At 41.6% G+C, this 20613-nt stretch overlaps 1 protein-coding gene and 1 long non-coding RNA gene across 19 annotated transcripts in view; one reads left to right on the top strand and one right to left on the bottom strand.

Moving 5' to 3' along the window:
* The window catches only part of TTLL5 (tubulin tyrosine ligase like 5), a 306516-nt gene that overhangs the window by 25028 nt on the left and 260875 nt on the right, over nt 1-20613 (top strand). For all 16 annotated transcript variants that reach the window (XM_067729894.1, XM_067729939.1, XM_067729917.1 and 13 more), the window contains 2 exons: nt 8291-8421; nt 15689-15771. In XM_067729894.1, the coding sequence (XP_067585995.1) occupies nt 8291-8421; nt 15689-15771 (214 nt within the window). The remainder of the gene's footprint in view (nt 1-8290; nt 8422-15688; nt 15772-20613) is intronic.
* Nucleotides 1-20613, bottom strand: part of LOC137220405 (uncharacterized) — a 36948-nt gene that overhangs the window by 9821 nt on the left and 6514 nt on the right. The window contains exon 4 of one of the 3 annotated variants that reach the window (XR_010941699.1): nt 8541-9848. The exons of 1 other annotated variant lie outside the window; for it this stretch is intronic. This is a non-coding gene — a long non-coding RNA (uncharacterized lncRNA). Of the gene's footprint in view, nt 1-8540; nt 9849-13471; nt 15125-20613 lie in introns of those variants that run through there. One more of the 3 variants, XR_010941707.1, reaches the window with a different exon arrangement.

Genomic DNA, 20613 nt, shown 5'->3' with positions numbered 1-20613 from the left:
AACCAGTTCATCTGTACCATTTTCTAGGTTCCACGTGTATGCGTTAATATACGATATTTGTTTTTCTCTTTCTGACTTACTTCACTCTATGACAGTCTCATTAGATTCATCCATGTCTCTACAAATGACCGAATTTCATTCCTTTTTATGACTGAGTAATATTCCATTGTATATATGTGCCACATCTTCCTTATCCATTTGTCTGTCGATGGGCATTTAGGTTGCTTCGATTTCCTGGCTATTGTAAATAGTGCTGCAGTGAACAGTGGGGTGCATGTGTCCTTTTGAATTATCGTTTTCTCTGGGTGTATGCCCAGTAGTGGGATTGCTGGGTCATATGGTAATTCTACTTTTAGTTTTTTAAGGAAACTCCATACTGTTCTCCATAGTGGCTGTATCAATTTACATTCCCACTAACAGTGCAAGAGGGTTCCCTTTTCTCCACACCCTCTCCAGCATTTGTTGTTTGTAGATTTTCTGATGATGCCCATTCTAACTGTTATGAGGTGATACCTCATTGTAGTTTTGACTTGCATTTCTCTAATAATTAGTGATGTTGAGCAGCTTTTCATGTGCCTCTTGGCCATCTGTATGTCTTCTTTGGAGAAATGTCTGTTTAGGTCTTCTGCCCATTTTTTGATTGGGTTGTTTGTTTTTTTTTTTGTTGTTGTTGTTGTTGTTTTGCGGTACACGGGCCTCTCACTGTTGTGGCTCCTCCCGTTGTGGAGCACACGCTCTGGATGTGCAGGCCCAGCGGCCATGGCTCATGGGCCCAGCCGCTCCGCGGCATGTGGGATCCTCCCGGACCAGGGCACGAACCCGTGTCCCCTGCAGCGGCAGGCGGACTCTCAACCACTGCGCCACCAGGGAAGCCCTGTTTTTTTAATATTGAGCTGCATGACCTGTTTATATATTTTAGAGATTAATCCTTTGTCCGTTGATATGTTTGCAAATATTTTCTCCGATTCTGAGGGTTGTCTTTTCGTCTTGTTTATGGTTTCCTTTGCTGTGTAAAACCATTTAAGTTTCATTAGGTCCCATTTGTTTGTTTCTGTTTTTATTTCCATTACTCTAGGAAGTGGATCAAAAAATATCTTGCTGTGATTTATGTCAAAGAGTGTTCTTCCTATGTTTTCCTCTAAGAGTTTTCTTGTGTTTTTTTTCTTAGATATCTTTTTTTTTTAAACATCTTTATTGGAGTATAATTGCTTTACAATGGTGTGTTAGTTTCTGCTTTATAACAAAGTGAATCGGCTATACATATACATATATCCCCATATCTCTTCCCTCTTGTGTCTCCCTCCCTCCCACCCGTCTAGGTTGGCACAAAGCAGTGAGCTGATCTCCCTGTGCTATGCAGCTGCTTCCCACTAGCTATCTGTTTTACATTTGGTAGTGTATATATGTCCATGCCACTCTCTCACTTTGTCACACCTTCCCCTTCCCCATATCCTCAAGTCCATTCTCTAGTAGGTCTGTGTCTTTATTCCCATCTTGCCCCTAGGTTCTTCATGACCTTTTTTTTTTCTCCTTAGATTCCATATATGTGTTAGCATACGGTATTTGTTTTTTTCTTTCTGACTTAACTTCACTCTGTATGACAGACTCTAGGTCCTTCCACCTCACTACAAATAACTCAATTTTGTTTCTTTTTATGGCTGAGTAATATTCCATTGTATATATGTGCCATATCTTCTTTATCCATTCATCTGTCGATGGACACTTAGGTTGCTTCCATGTCCTAACTATTGTAAATAGAGCTGCAATGAACATAGTGGTACATGAGTCTCTTTGAATTATGGTTTTCTCAGGGTATATGCCCAGTAGTGGGATTGCTGTGTCGTATGGTAGTTCTATTTTTAGTTTTTTAAGGAACCTCCATACTCTTCTCCATAGTGGCTGTATCAGTTTACATTCCCACCAACAGTGCAAGAGGGTTCCCTTTTCTCCACACCCTTTCCAGCATTTATTGTTTGTAGATTTTTTGATAATGGCCATTCTGACCAGTGTGAGATGATATCTCATTGTAGTTTTGATTTGCATTTCTCTAATGATTAATAATGTTGAGCATTCTTTCATGTGTTTGTTGGCAATCTGTATATCTTCTTTGGAGAAATGTCTATTTAGGTCTTCTGTCCATTTTTGGATTGCGTTGTTTGTTTTTTTGATATTGAGCTGCATGAGCTGCTTGTAAATTTTGGAGATTAATCCTTTGTCAGTTGCTTCATTTGCAAATATTTTCTCCCATTCTGAGGGTTGTCTTTTGGTCTTGTTTATGGTTTCCTTTGCTGTGCAAAGGGTTTAAAATTTCATTAGGTCCCATTTGTTTATTTTTGTTTTTATTTCCATTTCTCTAGGAGGTGGGTCAAAAAGGATCTTGCTGTGATTTTTATCAAAGAGTGTTCTGCCTATGTTTTCCTCTAAGAGTTTTATAGCATCCAGTCTTACATTTTCGTCTCTAATCCTTTTTTTTTTTTCGGTACGTGGGCCTCTCACTGTTGTGGCCTCTCCTATTGCAGAGCACAGGCTCCGGACGCGCAGGCTCAGCGGCCATGGCTCATGGGCCTAGCCGTTCCGCGGCATGTGGGATCTTCCCGGACCGGGGCACGAACCCATGTCCCCTGCATTGGCAGGCGGACTCTCAACCACTGCGCCACCAGGGAAGCCCTCTCTAATCCATTTTGAGTTTATTTTTGTGTATGGTGTTAGGACGTGTTCTAATTTCATTGTTTTACATGTAGCTGTCCAGTTTTCCCAGCACCTCTTATTGAAGAGACTGTCTTTTCTCTATTGTATATTCTTGCCTCCTTTGTCATAGATTAGTTGACCATAGGTGCATGGGTTTATCTCTGGGCTTTCTATCTTGTTCCATTGATCTATGTTTCTGTTTTTGTGCCAGTACCATATTGTCTTGATTACTGTAGCTTTGTAGTATAGTCTGAAGTCAGGGAGTCTGATTCCTCCATCTCCACCTTTTTCCGTCAAGAGTGTTTTGACTATTCAGGGACTTTTGTGTCTCTAGACAAATTTTAAGATTTTTTGTTCTAGTTCTGTAAAAAATGCCATTGGTAATTTGATAGGGATTGCACTGAATCTGTAGATTGCTTTGGGTAGTAGAGTCATTTTCACAATACTGATTCTTCCAATCCAAGAACATAGTATATCTCTCCATCTGTTCGTATCATCTTTAATTTCTTTCATCAGTGTGTTATAGTTTTCTGCATACAGATCTTTTGTCTCCTTACTAGGTTTATTCCTAGGTATTTTATTCTTCTTGTTGCAACGGTAAATGGGAGTGTTTCCTTAATTTCTCTTTTAGATTTTTCATCATTAGTGTATAGGAATGCAAGAGATTTCTGTGCATTAATTTTGTATGCTGCTACTTTACCAAATTCGTTGATTAGCTCTAGTAGTTTTCTGGTAGCATCTTTAGGATTCTCTATGTATAGTATCATGTCATCTGCAAACAGTGACAGTTTTACTTCTTTTCTGATTTGGATTCCTTTAATTTCTTTTTCTTCTCTGATTGCTCTGGCTTAAACTTCATGAACTGTGTTGATTAATAGTGGTGAGAGTGGGCAACCTTGTCTTGTTCCTGATCTTAGTGGAAATGGTTTCAGTTTTTCACCACTGATAACAATATTGGCTGTGGGTTTGTCATATATGGCCTTTATTATGTTGACATAAGTTCCATCTGTGCCTACTTTCTGGAGGGTTTTTATCATAAATGTGTGTTGAATTTTGTCGAAAGCTTTTTCTGCATCTGTTGAAATGATCATATAGTTTTCCTCCTTCAATTTGTTAATATGGTTTATCACAGTGACTGATTTGCCTATATTGAAGAATCCTTGCATTCCTGGGATAAACCCCACTTGATTGTGGTGTATAATCCTTTTAATGTGCTGTTGGATTCTGTTTGCTAGTATTTGTTGAGGATTTTTGCATCGATGTTCATCAGTGATATTGGCCTGTAGTTTTCTTTTTTAGTGACATCTTTGTCTGGTTTTGGTTTCAGAGTGATGGTGGCTTCATAGAATGCGTTTGGGAGTGTTCCTCCCTCTGCTATATTTTGGAAGGTTTGAGAAGGATAGGTGTTAGCTCTTCTCTAAATGTTTGATAGAATTTGCCTTTGAAGCCATCTGGTCCTGAGCTTTTGTTTGTTGGAAGATTTTTAATCACAGTTTCTAATTCAGTGCTTGTGATTGACTTGTTTATATTTTCTATTTCTTCCTGGTTCAGTCTCGGAAGGTTGTGCTTTTCTAAGAATTTGTGCATTTCTTCCAGGTTGTTCATTTTATTGGCATATAGTTGCTTGTAGTAATCTCTCATGATCCTTTGTATTTCTACAGTGTCAGTTGTTACTTCTCTGTTTTCATTTCTGATTCTATTGATCTGAGTCTTCTCCCTTTTTTTCTTGATGAGTCTGGGTAATGGCCTATCAATTTTGTTTATCTTCTCAAAGAACCAGCTTTTAGTTTTATTGATTTTTGCTTTTGTCTCCTTCATTTCTTTTTCATTTACTTCTGATCTGATCTTTATGATTTCTTTCCTTCTGCTAACTTTGGGTGTTTTTTGTTCTTCTTTCTCTAATTGCTTTAGGTGTAAGGTTAGTTGTTTATTTGAGATTTTTCTTGGTTCTTGAGGTAGGATTGTATTGCTATAAACTTCCCTCTTAGAACTGCTGTTTGCTGCATCCCATAGGTTTTGGGTCGTCATGTTTTCATTGTCATTTGTTTCTAGGTATTTTTTGATTTCCTCTTTGATTTGTTCAGTGATCTTTTGGTTATTTAGTAGGTATTGTTTAGCCTCCATGTGTTTCTATTTTTTACAGATTTTTTCCTGTAATTGATATCTAGTCTCATAGCGTTGTGGTTGGATAAGGTACTTGATACGATTTCAATTTTCCTAAATTTACCAAGGCTTGATTTGTGACCCAAGATATGATCTGTCCTGGAGAATGTTCCATGAGCACTTGAGAAGATAGTGTATTCCATTGTTTTGGGATGGGATGTCCTGTAAATATCAATTAAGTCCATCTTGTTTAATGTATCATTTAAAGCTTCCTTATTTTTTTTCATTTTGGATGATCTGTCCATTGGTGTAAGTGGGGTGTTTCAGTGTGCTACTGTTATTGTGTTACTGTCTATTTCCCCTTTTATGGCTGTTAGCATTTACCTTATGTATTAAGGTATGTTGGGTGCATAAATATTTACAATTGTTATATCTTCTTCTTGGATTGATTCCTTGATCATTATGTAGTGTGCTTTGTCTCTTGTAATAGTCTTTGTTTTAAAGTCTATTTTGTCTGATATGAGAATTGCTGCTCAGCTTTCTTTTGATTTCTATTTGCATGGAATATCTTTTTCCATCCCCTCACTTTCAGTCTGTATGTGTCCCTAGGTCTGAAGTGGGTCTCTTGTAGACAGCACATATACAGGTCGTGTTTTTCTATCCATTCAGCGAGCCTGTGTCTTTTGATTGGAGCATTTAATCCATTTACATTTAAGGAAATTGTTGATATGTATGTTCCTATTACCATTTTCTTAATTGCTTTGAGTTTGTTTTGTAGGTCTTTTCCTTCTCTTGTGTTTCCTGCCTAGAGAAGTTCCTTTAGCATTTGTTGTAAAGCTGGTTTGGTGGTGCCGAATTTTCTTAGCTTTTGCTTGTCTATAAAGGTTTTAATTTCTCCGTCGAATCTGAATGAGATACTTGCAGGGTAGAATAATCTTGGTTGTAGGTTTTTCCCTTTCATCACTTTATATATGTCCTGCCACACCTTTCTGGCTTGCAGAGCTTCTGCTGAAAGATCAGCTGTTAACATAATGGGGATTCCCTTGTATGTTATTTGTTGCTTTTCCCTTGCTGCTTTTAATATTATTTCTTTTCTGTTTGATTTTTGATAGTTTGATTAATATGTGTCTTCGTGTGTTTCTCCTTGGATTTATCCTGTATGGGACTCTCTGTGCTTCCTGGACTTGATTGACTATTTTCTTTTGCCATACTACGGATGTTTTCAACTATAATCTCTTCAAATATTTTCTCAGTCCCTTTCTTTTTCTCTTCTTCTTCTGGACCCCTGTAACTTGAATGTTGGTGCGTTTAATATTTTCCCAGAGGTCTATGAGACTGTCCTCAGTTCTTTCCATTCTTTTTTCTTTTTCTGCTCCACGGCAGTTATTCCCACTATTTTATCTTGCAGGTCACTTATTCGTTCTTCTGCCTCAGTTATTCTATTGATTCCTTCCAGAGCATTTTTCTTTTTTGGCTGCATTGGGTCTTTGTTGCTGCATGTGGGCTTTCTTTAGTTTCAGTGAGCAGGGGCTACTCTTTATTGTGGTGTGGGTTTCTCATTGTGGTGGCTTCTCGTTGTGGAGCACAGGCTCTAGTTGTGGGGGCTTCAGTAGTTGTGGCATGCAGGCTCAGTAGTTGTGGCTCGCAGGCTCAGTAGTTGTGGTGTATGGGCTTAGTTGCTCCACGGCTTGTGGGATCTTCCTGGACCAGGGCTCGATGCTGTGTCCCTGCATTGGCAGGTGGATTTTTAACCACTGCGCCACCAGGGAAGCCCCTTCCAGAGAATTTTTAATTTTATTTATTGTGTTGTTCGTCACTGTTTGTTTGCTCTTTAGTTCTTCTAGGTCCTTGTTAAATGTTTCTTGTATTTTCTCCTTTCTGTTTCCAAGATTTTGGATCATCTTTACTATCATTACTCTGAATTCTTTTTCAGGTAGACTGCCTATTTCCTCTTCATTTATTTGGTCTGGTGGGTTTTTACCTTGCTCCTTCATCTGCTGTGTATTTCTCTGTCTTCTCGTTTTGCTAAACTTACTGTGTTTGTGGTCTCCTTTTCGCAGGCTGCAGGTTTGTAGTTCCCATTGTTTTTGGTGTCTGCCCCCAGTGGGTAACGTTGGATCCGTGGGATGTGTAGGCTTCCTGGTGGAGGGGGCTAGTGCCTGTGTTCTGGTGGATGAGGCTGGATCTTGTCTTTCTGGTGAGCAGGACTGCGTCCAGTGGTGTGTTTTGGGGTGTCTGTGAACTTATTATGATTTTAGGCAGCCTCTCCGCTAATGGGTGGGGTTGTGTTCCTGTCTTGCTAGTTGTTTGGTGTGGCGTGTCCAGCACTGTAGCTTGCTGGTCGTTGAGTGGAGCTGGGTCTTAGCGTTGAGATGGAGATCTCTGGGAGAGCTCTTGTTGATTGATATTATGTGGGGCCAGGAGGTCTCTGGTGGACCAACGTTCTGAACTCGGCTCTCCTACCTCAGAGGCTCAGGCCTGACACCCAGCTGGAGCACCAAGACCCTGTCAGCCACACGGCTTTTGGGAAGTCTGAGGTCTTCTGCCAGCGTTCCTTAGGTGTTCTGTAGGAGTCGTTCCACATGTAGATGTATTTTTGATGTATTTGTGGGGAGGAAGGTGATCTCCACGTCTTACTCCTCCATCATCCTGAAGGTCCCCTCAGCCTGGTTCATTGTTTCTAATTCCTTAATGATAAGCGTCACTAGGGGTACTTTACATTCATAGGTCTTACTGCAGATTCAAGGAATCACCATCTCCAGGGATGGTGTATATTTAAAAAGCACCTTCTAGGTGCTTAATCTTTCTAGGCAAATATAGACCTAGAAAGTTATATATTTTAAAAGCAATGAGGTAATATGTATCTCAGTCAAGTTTGGAAATTACTGATCTAGACTAAATCACTGTTACATTGTGGTCTCCGGACCATCTGTACCAAAACACCTGGGGTCCATGCTTAAAATGCAGAGCCCTAGACTTCATCGCAGAATTTTGAGAGATGTGACCCTGGAACATTCGTTTTTGAAGAAACTCTATAGGTGATTCTTACGTACACTAAAATTTGAGGACCTCTGCTCTAGATCTGAAGAGGACAGTGGGTAAGAAAGAAGTATTGGTGATACCTACATTTGGCAAAGCAACCTTTGATTTTAAGAAATCAAAGTGAAAATTTTGAACTGAGGAACAGCTAGAATGCAGTTTTAATGGTTACAGCAAAGATTCTTAGATGGTTTTTAAATAGTGCAACAAACCATAGACTCTTGAATCCAGTCGAGGCCAGCTGAAGTGCCTTTTTGTAGTTTGCCAGATTACACTCCCTGATAGGCAGCATTTATCGCCCTAGTTTTAAGGTGATCATTTCCTTGACAAAGTGATAGATTTGGGATATAATACTGTCCTCAGTAACTGCTCATGAACTGTGAACTCTTTAGTATGTGATGACACAGGATAACCTCTGAGTCATAGCGTACTGAAATGGAAATGCTTTTATGAAATTTAGGTCGTATGAACTAACCCGGAAGGACCGACTGTACAAAAACATCATTCGAATGCAGCATACGCACGGATTCAAGGCTTTTCACATCCTCCCTCAGACCTTCCTGCTGCCAGCTGAGTATGCGGAATTCTGTAGTAAGTGCTTGACTCCTGATGCTCCATTCTCACCCCCGTCCCCTGTCCCCCATCCCCAGCAGCTGAACTTGGGGCAGATTTACTCCAAGGGCTGCCTCAAGTCAGGAACTAATCAGGGCTTTTCAGATCCTTAAAAAATTGTTTCTTTAGTAAAACAATTGCAGAGATAACTTTAAAACTGTTTTATTCTGAGCGTGTATGTGGGTATTTATTCTTAGTAAGGACATTTATGTAAGGACACATTGGTATTGTATAAATGTGCTCCTGTTTATTACAAAAAGTCTCTTTTTCATTGACAAGAATTAGTGCCCATGTAAGGATGGATATACTTCTGCATATGAACTACATATGCATCCTTTTCGGCATCTCTCTTCCTCTTGTCATTTAAGGAATATCCCTATCCCCTCGATTTTTGGACTTGTGTGACTTATGTTCTTTGGGGTACACATATCACGCATCTTTTGGTGTTAGGGTTTAGAGGTACCAGTTAGTCACACTCTCTCTCCTTGGAGTACAGACTAATTGAAAAATATTCATGGGAGCGAAATAGGCACATGAACGTCTGCTGTATTGGTGGTAAAGCTAGCTGGGAATGCATGGCCTGCATCCAAGTCTCATTGCTTCTTTTGTCTTGAAGTGAACTTACCTCCCCAGGTCCAAGCAGAGGAGATGGGCTATTTTGGACTCTCCCCCCATGGTGGGCAATGCCTGCCTCAGTAGGCTTAGAGCACAGAAGAGGCACGAGTACAGAGAAGGTGTGAGGCAGGTCTTTTGTGAGAGTCTAAATAGGAAAAATAATAATAGCTAACAGTTAATGAACATTTCCCTTCTGTTAGGCCCTCTTCCAAGTGGAGCCTCTATTCTGAGGTAGGTACTGTTACTGTTCCCAGCTTTATAGGTGAGGAGACTAAGGTACAGAGAGGTTAAGTAACTTTCTGTAAGTTATGTGGCTGCAAATGGTGGGATTAGGATCCAGACCCTGCAGTTTGGCTTCAGAAGCCAGGCTCCTCGCCACTGTGCTTTGTGGCCAAGACAGTGGGCGTATGCACACAATGACCATTTCCCAGGACCACCCATGGGAGAAGTCACTTCTGTGAGGAGGATCAGTTATGACACACAGAGAGGACAGCAAGACAGTTTTCTTCTCAATAAGTCCAAGAAAAAGACTTTTCCTGTCTTATAGGTAGAGGAAGCATGGAGAGAGGAAGAGAAATTTTTCTCTAGACTTCCTGACATTTGATTCTTTTAACCTGTTGGACCTAGTGGTCTGGTCTGGTCATGCAGTGCGGTGTTCATCCTCTGGGACTTGCATCAGGAATGGTCACAGGGTCTCTTGCTCCCACCTTGGGGAGGCCATTCTTCTGAGAGCACTTGTTTACCCCGCTGGGACCAGTGGTTGGCAGTTCAGTGTTTGCCCACAGAAGGCTCTGAAATGGGTCAGAGTAGAGTATTCACTAGATGAATTAAGTTAACTTCAAAGCTACAGTGCACTCAAAGCTGAACATTTATAGTTAGGAATTTTTGTTATGGGATTTTTAGCCATGTTATTGAAACCTCCTGTGCCTTAGCTTCCTCCTCTGTAAAATGGGACTGTTACTAGTACTGACATTGTAGTGTTGTTGGGATGTTTAAATACGTTAACACATGGAAAGCACTTGGAGTGGTGCCTGATGGGTACTTAATAAATGTGCAATAATATTTCCTATTTCAAGTTATGTAGAGATGTATTGTTATATAATAAAAGTAAAAAATTGTGTAATAAGCCAACATGATAGCATAAAAATGCTTCAACTAACATGTTAGCAACGTAAAAGCATTCCTGATATGAACTCCCTGCTGTTGAATTCCTATTGAGAAATCAGAGTCCAGAATAATTTCCTAGTAAACACTAAAGGGATATTAAGTTGAAAATTCCCTTTCTCCTCTCTGCTGTCTCTTATTCTGTGGTTCTTCCCCACCCTTTGGAGGCAGTTTGAGGGCTGGATGCTCATTCAGAAGATTGGATAGAGTTAGAGTTCCTCCATGCGTTCAAGCCTGACCTGTGTTTCAGTAGAATTGTTTCTTCAGCATATTTTTTTAAAAATAAATTTATTTATTTTATTTTTGGCTGCTTTGGGTCTTTGTTGCTGCGTGCAGTCTTTCTCTAGTTGCAGCAAGCAGGGGCTACTCTTCGTTGCGGTGCACGGGCTTCTCTTGTTGCGGAGCAGGGGCTCTAGGCACGTGGGCTCAGTAGTTGTGGCACATGGGCTCAGTAGTTGTGGCGCATGGGCTTAGTTGCTCCGCAGCATGTGGGATCTTCCCAGACCAGGGATCGAACCCCTGTCCCCTGCATTGGCAGGTGTATTCTTAACAACTGCGCCACCAGGGAAGCCCCATTTCTTCAGCATATTATTCAAACTCTTACAGTTTCTACATTCTAACAAAAATGAATTCAAAAGGTCAGTAGCACACATAGAATGAATATAGCTGCAACCCAAAGCCACCACATTGAGCCCCAGGGCAGTTATTACAGGCAAATGATGTTCTTCAGTCTGAAAACAAATCCCTCATTGCTGTTGCCTCCCAAAGACCACAGCAGGGACTTATTGTGTGGTAGAAGAGGGACCAGGGAAGATGTGATGGTAAAGAGGAAGCTTCTTGGTTTCAGTCCTGCCAGGATGCCAGTCATTCTTTGCCAGTAGTCCAGAGTCCATGACCTCTACACTTAAATCCACTGGGGAGAAATCCAGCATTAGTAGGTCAGTTGTGTTGCTAAGTTTACATATTAGGGGAGAAACTTGCCTCCTCCTACCACTTCCTCTTTCAAAGAGACATTCCTCTTCCTCCTAAAGTCTGTTTTAAGTTCTCTTCATTTCCTCTGCTGTCCACCTAGCATATTATAACTCAGAAATTCCCTTTTCTCCATGACACTTGTGTTCCTGACCTTCCAGTGCTTGCTTGAGCGCAGACAATAGGATATTTTTGAGAAGGCAAGTGACATGGACAGGTTGGCCTTTAGGAAAATAACTGCATGAAATGAATTGGAGGGAGCAGGGGGAGGAAACACAGTGGTCGCTTTGGAAGTCATAATCCAGGTAAGAAGTGTAGATAGACTGAGCTAGGTAGCTGGAACGGAATGGAGGCAGTGGAAAGAATGGTAGAATAAACACAGTTTACTAAGTGGCTGTGAGTAGTGAGGCAGAGGTCAAAGGTGTGAGTCTGAGAAGCTGGGAGGAGCATTAAGTCTTTAACCAGGGAGTGTAACGAGGAATGTAGAGCAGGGGTCCCCAACCCCCGGGGTTCCTGTTAGGAACTGGGCCGCACAGCAGGAGGTGAGCAGCGGTCGAGCAAGTGAAGCTTTACCTGCCGCTCCCCATCGTCCCCACCGCTCGCATTACCGCCTGAACCACCACCCCTGCCCCCCACTCCCCAACCCCTCGGCCGTGGAACCACGAAACCAGTCCCTGGTGCCAAAAAGGTTGGGGACCGCTGACGTAGAGGAAAAGTGTTGAAGGGCAAGAGGAGTGTCACATTTTGGACCTGGTGTGGATTTGAGGTGCCTACAGACCTCCGCGTGGTGATGTTTTGCAGGCAGTTGTAAAGGCAGTTTTGAGTTCTGGCCAGTTATAGGCTCTGGAAGTTGCAGATATGGAGGTGGATGTTACTACCAAGGAAGGGAAAAAGGAAGAGAAGAAGAACTACAGAGAAATCAGAGGGGAGAGAGACCTTGAAGATATGAGCAAGGGAATGAGGTCCCAGAGGAGGCAGGAGAGGGTTTAGTCAAGAGCCCAAGTAGAAGGGTGAGCTTCAGGAAGCAGGGCGTGTCTCTCCCCTAAAAGGAGAGAAAGAAGGCGGCTAAGTGGTCATCCAGGTAACATTTGAGATGGAGAGGAAAGCAGGTGAGCGGGTTTATGTTACAGATTCCCAGCCTTCTTGGTGAGAGGGTGATGAGGGCACATACCAGGAATGAGGGGCCTAGGGATGGGTTTGGGTGTTTGAGAGGAGCAGAAAGGCATGTGACTAGCCTGTGAAAGAGCCTTTGAAAGGGAACTGATAAGGAACAGATATGAGGATTGCCTGAAGACTCTAGAGAGACCAGCCAAGGCAGATCTCATGAATTTGTATAGCTTTTTGTTCTAATAAGAGAAAACCTGAAATCCATCTCTGTAGAGACCTAGCCCAGAGACCAAACACTGCCTCAAGAGATGTGAAAGCCTGGATACTGCCAAACTGTTCCCAGTAATTAAAATGTGGGGCTTGCAATATACAGACCAGATCTTGCTAGATTCCTGGTGCCACTGTTGCTAGTGTAACAGTATATAGTACAGTCGGAGGTCTGTGACCCCGAAGAACCTAACTAAGGATCTTGCCAACTGCAGCCACTCCCCAGCTGTGGACAGCTTTCTAAGCAGGGAAAAGGAAACAACAAGGAAGGCAGGGTGGCGCCAATATCAGAAAAGCAGAACTTTCCCCCCACGCCCTGGCAGATTTCTGTTTACTTCTCACTGCCCAGAATTGCATCCTCTGGTCATCTTTAGTTGCAAGAGAGACAGAAATAATTCTAAGGAATGAGCAAAACTTTAATGTCAGCCAGTTAATTTCAGATGACTGGATTTCAAAGTAATCAGTAAATTTATAGAATCATAATAGTAGGATTGTGAGAGATCTCATAATTCAAATGACTAAACCTCTCATTTTAAAGATGAGACTGGATAATTCAAGCAAATTGCCCGGAATTAGAAAAGTCAGAATTAGAACTCAGATCTTCCTACGCCTGGTTCAGTGCTCTTTCCATTAGATTGAGCATGCTGCAACCATAGGACCTGGAAGGCACCAGAAAGAGTTGCAGGCCCTGTCTAGTATATCTTCATCCTGACAGGCTGCCAAGCTCTTTGCCTTGCTTTGCTTCTGACCCACATTTTTGGAACCTGTGAAAGAAATCAATCCTTGTTCTGAAATACAGCAAATCAAGGAGAAAGGCCTAGCATGAAGACACTTTTTTTGATATTTAGAATTTCAAGAACATGATAAAAGTGAAGCACCAGAAACTTCTGATAAGCCTAGTCCACAAAGTAAGATTTATTAAACGCGTTAGATGGCAGAAGTTGCATTTAGCTAGATTTTCCCTGTTCTGAAAACGAGCATTTTCTGCGTCCGTTTGTCACCACAGGGGGTACTGTCTTCAGACAGGTCTGGTCATTTTCTTCGGCATTGCTGTATGTAGCTCCCTCACTTCCTCTTTGTGAGCTCGGTGTGTCTAATTACTTGCTTAGGGCCTGCCTTTCTGCTGTCTTTTCACTTCTGCATGCCCCATACTAGCAAACTGTGTAACACGGGTTGGGTACTTAGAAGTATTGAATGAATGAATGAAGTTTAAAAATTTTTGTAATTTTTTTGTTTTATTTTACTATTAATTGTTCCTTTTGTTCTCAAACTATTGTATCCTCAGAATTTGGGGAAAATGGCAAAATGGAAAAAATATATAAAGTGTATATATATATACATCTATTCAGTGACTTCAGTTTATAGAGATTTAAATTGTCTTATATTAATATGCCATCTATTGCAGGAATTTAAAATTATGTAAATGATGTAGGTAATATAGTCACGGTACCCCCCAAAACATACAAAACAATAATCAGTGAAAAGCCTTTTTTCTCCTCTTTTCCTCAGTCATCCAGTTCTCCCCAGAGGTGATCAGTGTTATTAGTATTTTTACATATCCTTCTAGAGGTATTCTCTGCACTTACTGGCACATGGCTTGAGTGTGTATGTGAACAGATGGGAGCATACAATACCCAGTGCCCTGCACTTTACTTCGTAACACTCAACAGTCTCTTTGAGCTCATTCCCTCTCTGTTCCTTAATAACATTCTCATTTTGTGTGTCTGCTTAATATTTCATTATGTAGAGCAGGTGTCTGCAAACTACAGCCCTTGTGTCACATCTGGTCCTATGCCTTTTTATATGTATCCCAAGAGCTAAAAATGATTTTTACATTTTTAAATGCTTGAAAAAAATCAAAAGAAGAATAAAATTTTGTGGCATGTGGAAATCATAGGAAATTCAGTGTCCATAAATAAAGGTTTTTGGGGGCCCAGCCATGCTCCTTTGTTTACGTATTGTTTATGGTAACTTTTGAGCTACAATGACAGAGTTGAATAGTTGCATGGCCTGCAAAGCCTAAGCTATTTATTATCTGGCTTTTTACCAAAAAATAGCTTTTGCCAGCCCCTCATATAGATGCAATATAGTGTATTTAATTAGTTGATGGATGTCTTTTGCTATTAAAATGCAACACTGAATAATCTTCTACAAAGAATGTTCCAGTATGTGTGAGTAGGACCAGAGAATACATTCCCAGAAGTGGAGTTGCTCATGGAGTTTTACATTCTGTGTGGCACGTGACATTTTTTTCTAATTCTGTGAGGTCACATCAAGGGAAAAAGCAGGGGAGGGTGGCGGAGAGAAGACAAGGAGGTCTTCTTTCTCTCCTGGTGAAATGGTTTGTGGCACCGACACAAATCAAGTTCCTGTTGGGAGGCCTTGAAAAGACAGTTTGGCTCCTATCAGAGGGAGAGTCCTTTGTCTCTGCTTCTCTCTCGTGTCCACTGACCTTCCCTAAGTGGAGGCCGGAGCCATCTGCAGGCCTCTGGGACTCCTCATATTGGTTGTGTGTTTTCTTTTCCTATGACCCAAAGGTATTTAAAGCGTAAACCTGAACCTGCGAAAGGAACAAAAGTAAAGGGCACCTTTTAACCACTCGTCAATTATTGTCCTACCTTTCTACTCACATTGTTTTATTTAAGGCGATTTTTTCTTACAAGCTCAGAGAAACTGCTTGAGGAAAGTAACCATATTAGGGGATCTGGCCTTTGACTCGCGTTGTCACCGTCTGCAGTGTGAGCCTCTGGAGGTCCTTTAGTTAAAGGAGGCGAGGATATCAAAGATTCGTGAAGGTTGTTTGTGACAGTAATAGACGAACATCCCGATATTTGCCTTATTTTGTCTTCATCCTCTCATTCAAGAGGGGAAATGGTGGAAGAAATATATTATGTAATATTGCTGTCTCTTCCTCTCTTTCCTTTCTCTCTCTTTCTCTGTTTTCATTTTTAAGGCTAGTCCAAAAATACAGGTTATTTTAGTTGCTGTCCTCCACTTAGAAATTTGGAAAATTCTTTGGGTACCTGAGTAGATAACTAGTGTTAAAATTTAAGATAATAAACTCATGTCCCTTCTTTCTCTTTGTTTCTTTCTTCCCTGTTTTGTCTCCCAATATTTTGAGCAGATTCATATTCAAAGGACCGGGGACCTTGGATAGTAAAACCAGTGGCCTCTTCCAGGGGGCGGGGTGTCTACCTGATCAACAATGTAAGTATGCAGCGGGTGGCATACTTCGCTCTGTGTTTGTTCTTCCCTGCTTCACCCTTTGTCTTAGCTACTAAGTCTGCATTCAGAAGTGTGATTTGAGGAGGGGTATGAGTCTACTATTCACCTTACTGGCAGTAACCTCCTCCCATGCCAACAGTTACTCTATGGCTAATAAGTCACTTGATTGAATTTGGGGGGAGGGCAGCCTTTGGTGTCAGCAGAAAAGAGGTACTTTTTCTGCTTTCAGCATTCTGCCTTGCTAATTCCTTGGCACTAAGCATTAATTGGTAGCACATACATTTAGTTTCTGTTGTGAGGAGAACTGTGGGTTCCTACCCTCAAGGTCATCAAGCAAATTAACCTTAGTCTGGCATGGCATCCTTGCTGCTCCTGGCCCCCTCCGTCCCCCCTCTTCTTCTTCCTCCTCATCCTCTTCTTTTTTCAAAAGTCATTAATATCTTGATTCTTTGCAAAATCCTCATTAAAAGTTGTTTTTCAGTTGAATACATATACAAAGTAAATGAAATAAAATCCCAACCCCACTCTCACTGGCTAGACTAACAACAGTAGTAACCTAATACAGTTGATTTATGTTTCTTCTTTTCTCAACTTTACATTTTGTTTCTAATTCTCAGTTTGATATTCACTGCACTCATATCACCCCCTACCCTTCCTTCCACATTACATCTCCAGCTTTGATTACTTTTTATTATTTTTATATTTTAAAGGTTTATGATATTTACATTCTCTTCAGTAACTATGATTCAGTTTTTTTGCTTTATCTATAAGTTGAGTAAAAAATTTTAACTCAATAGAAACTTTACAGATGGGAATTCTGAAATTTAACCAATATTTCAGTCTGGGTCTTTGTTCATTCTTCCTCCTGGACCTTTGGTCAGCCCTTTCAATCTGGAAGCTAGTATTTTTCTTTAGTTCAGGAAAAATCATTCATTTTTTGTCTATGCTTCTGCTTCTGTAACTTCTTTTTGAGGCATTCTGGGTGTTTCCTTCATGTCAGCTTTTCTCTCATTTTAAATTCTCTGTCTTTTCCCATCTTTACCTTCTGGATCACCAGTGTGAGCTCTGTCCATTTTATCGTTCATTCCATCTACTGTATTTCTATATTGGCTATCATAAGGTACAAACACTCTTATTTTCTCATTTGCCTTTTTTTTTTCTTTTGTGATAACAGCCTGTTGTTGCTTAGTAGATGCAGTTTGCTGGCGGGTCTTTCTGAGGATACGAATTGAAAGTGTTTTAAAGTTCTCTTTTGTTTCACCAATTTTCATGGGATCGTGGTTTTTTTTCCTGCTGTGGGGTTTTCTCAATTTCAGTGACCTTAGATGTTGAGTCACACTGATGAACAAGACTAGACTGATTCAAATTTTGACAGCTGGCCTGGGTTTCCCCTACTGTTGTGTAGGACTGATTCCCTAATAACATCTCACTGGACAGGAGGCTGACTGTGCTTTGTGTGAGGGCAAAGTGTGTTGAATGTCAGGCCGCACCTTAGGTGGATATGGGTGAGGAAGCGTGCTTCTTCCTTCCCCCTTGCCAAAACAGGGCCTGCCTGATTGTGGATATAAAGGAAGAGTTGGGTGATTTCCTTGTGGGGCGGTGCTACCTTTCCTGTCTCTTCACCTTTGTGTCTGCTGTAGGGATGCAGTGGCCTCAAGTTCCACTGCTCTGTGGGATGCCTGTGCCCACCCACAGAAGATGTCCTCCCAAGACAGTTGTTAGGTTTCATCCTGAGGGCAAAGCTTTGGTTGCTGGAGAAGAAGGCCTGTTGGCCGCACTGTTTTAAATGCTGTTTGTTATTTAATTAATTATCTGATTCTTGTCCATTGGCTCCCTCTTGCTCTTCGTGTTAGTTCACTGCCAGCATGGAACTTCTCAGAAGTCTCCTTGGGAAGATCACTCTCACCTCTGATATTTGGGGCTGGGCTTCTTCTGCTCTGTTTCCTCAACCTGTTCCTATCTTCTTTCTGTCTTTCAGGATTTCCTTAAACCTTTGGTCTTTTGTTGGCTCCTTTAACTGTTTTCTAGCTTTGTTATCATTTCAGACGTTTAAAAATGTCTACTCTGGGGCTTCCCTGGTGGCGCAGTGGTTGGGAGTCCGCCTGCCGATGCAGGGGACGCAGGTTCGTGCCCCGGTCTGGGAGGATCCCACATGCCGCGGAGTGGCTGGGCCCGTGGGCCATGGCCGCTGGGCCTGTGTGTCCGGAGCCTGTGCTCTGCAGCGGGAGAGGCCACGGCAGTGAGAGGCCTGCGTATCACATTAAAAAATAAATAAATAAAATGTCTACTCTGTCCTTACGGTGGAACCCTGGAAGGGAAGAGGGGGAGGCGGATATGTCATGTGCGTGGTCGGTACACCATCCCAAATTCCCCAGTTCTCTTTCTTTTCACATGGTCTGAGCTATTTCCTATATGTGCAGAAACTAACTTTCTAAGGGGTCTTTCATATGGGAAAATCCTTAAATTCAGTCTGGACTAAAAACTCTACAGTAAATACTGATGGCCAGACCTTTCATGCTGAAGAAATATAGGATCTGGTTCTGAGGCAGTAGCTATACAGCCCCAAGCCCAGGCTACAAGTTCTGCTACCTGACCCTGGGTCACTCTGGAGGGCCTTTTGCCCTGGGTCTCTTGTGACAGAAGGCACTGCTCATAAGCCTTGGATCTCTCTTTTCTTGTCTCTCTTCTGACCTTGGTGTGAAGGCTCCTGTCCAACAGCTTTTCCTTCAGCTTTGTGCCAGGAGCTCCAGTGTTGTTTGAATCTCATAGACGGCACTAGTTTGGGTTTGGGTTTTAGCTGCCAAATGGAATTGCTATTGAAAGTCAACTGTGGTACAAGTTTGCTTTTTATTTTCTTAGACATGAGTCAAAAAGAATAGGATCTATTCCCAGCTCATCTGGGACTTTTTTCTCTTGGAATGCTCTTTTGCCCTGGTGATTTGTTATTTTAAAACCAACATCATAAAGAATAGAAAAGTTAAACTTTCTTTGGTGGGGCTGAGAACCCCATGCCCTGACTCTTCCCTGGATGCCGCACGCGTCTCATACAGGGGGTGACAAGTCTTTAGAGAATGCACTTGGCAGGCTCTCCTCCCTCCCACATCTCCCTGGGCTGACTCCCTAGAGACCCCCTGCAGAGATCAAAGTACTTGGCAGGACCCTTTGCCTGCCACCTCCCGCTCAGTGAAGCTTTGGAATGAGTCTGATTCTTTGAGGTCTTTGGTGGAAGTGCCAGACAGAAGCCTGGGAAGATGCCAGCAAGCACCAGGGGAGCTGGCAGCATGTGGACATAATGGCAAAATATTCCCACTTTTCTCCAAATCTGGAATTTTATCACCTTTTACCCAGACCTACAAACCATGCAGTTAATACTCTTCTCTCCCTCCTTACACACAAGGCCTAACCATCTCCTCTTTTCCATACCTGGATCCTTTCCCATGGAATATGTGACCCATTAGCCAACTGGATGAAGTAACTCTTTCCAAGGCTGCTGCCTGCTTTCCTTTTAGATTCAAGGGGGAGGGAGAGGGAGTGCTCCAGTGGAGGGTCTGCAAGCAGAGCTAGTGTGAGTGGGTGAGGGATGGGGGAGGGAGGGCAGAGTTAGGTGTGAGGGCCAAATAAAAACATCTTTCCCTGTCTTCCCACTGGAGTGAGGAATGAGAGGGCCTCGTATTAAAAATTCCCCCAATAGTCATAACCTTTGGAAAATATCTGCAAATAGCAACTTTTACCACTATGAGAATAGGATAAAGGATAGAAGAAGGATTACTTTTACGTAATACTGAAGAGAGAGGAGTGTGAGCTCCTACAGATGGAAGCATCTTGGCTGATTGGAGAACGTGGTCTCTTAATGATGTGCTTTTTAGCTCTGAAAATACAGCATAAAGGAACAGAGTTGTGTTTGCTTCAGCTCCTGCAGTAACCGTGACTAAATGCCATGTTTTCCCAATTTAGTATATTCATATAGAGGAGGGAAAAGATCTGGTGTTTTCTGATTAAGGTATGAATTTGATTTATGGAAGTCAAATTTAGTCATCCTTGTCTCACACATTATTCATGGTAAATAAAATATTAGTGTTTTCTCTGAGATTTTGAAGTATCAGGAGAGTATTTTGGTCACTCTTTTCACTCCTTTATTTGTGAATATAATTCCGTACAGCTCTCTTGTTTCTATTTGTTTATGTTTTCTTAGGTGCTCTCCATTTTTCTCATTGTTCAACAAATATTTAGGGAGTCCCTGTTGTGTGCCAGGTGCTGCCACTCCTTAAAGGCTTTTCAGGAATAGGGATCATCTCCTATTCTTATGTATCTTCATTATAAATCAGTGCACTGCTCTGAGCAGAATGGTGTGTGGCACGTCGTGAGGAATGCTGTTGAGTTGTGGAACTCAGTAAATGGAACCACATAGATACTCTTGAGTTTGCAATAATAATACTAACTGATACTTCTTGAGCATCTACTATGTGCCTACCACTCTACCTTCCAAATATAATCTCACTTAGACTTTATGAGAACCCTAAGAGGTAGTTACTATTCCTTCCATAGTAAGTGAAGATTTTAACTCGTCTTGCTGATTCCAGAGCGTGCCCTCTTAACCACTGTACCAGTCTACCTTATAATAACTTAACAGATACCATGAGCTTTAATCTTAAAGTTGAATTAGAAAAATGGATGGGTTTCCAACTTTCCCAACAATTCAGATTCTTGCTTTAGCATACTTGGGAGGGCAATTTGAGCTTAGAATTGACATCATTTAAAATGAGTTAATTGGGGATGGATGAAAAGGAGACAGGCTTGAAGATGTCAAAAATTTCGTTAGTTGCT

This window comes from Pseudorca crassidens, chromosome 1 (genome assembly GCF_039906515.1).
Source record: "Pseudorca crassidens isolate mPseCra1 chromosome 1, mPseCra1.hap1, whole genome shotgun sequence".
NCBI classification, from domain to species: Eukaryota; Metazoa; Chordata; class Mammalia; order Artiodactyla; family Delphinidae; genus Pseudorca; species Pseudorca crassidens.
Note: the sequence above shows the minus strand (reverse complement) of the source record. Positions and strands in the feature narration are given on the sequence as shown.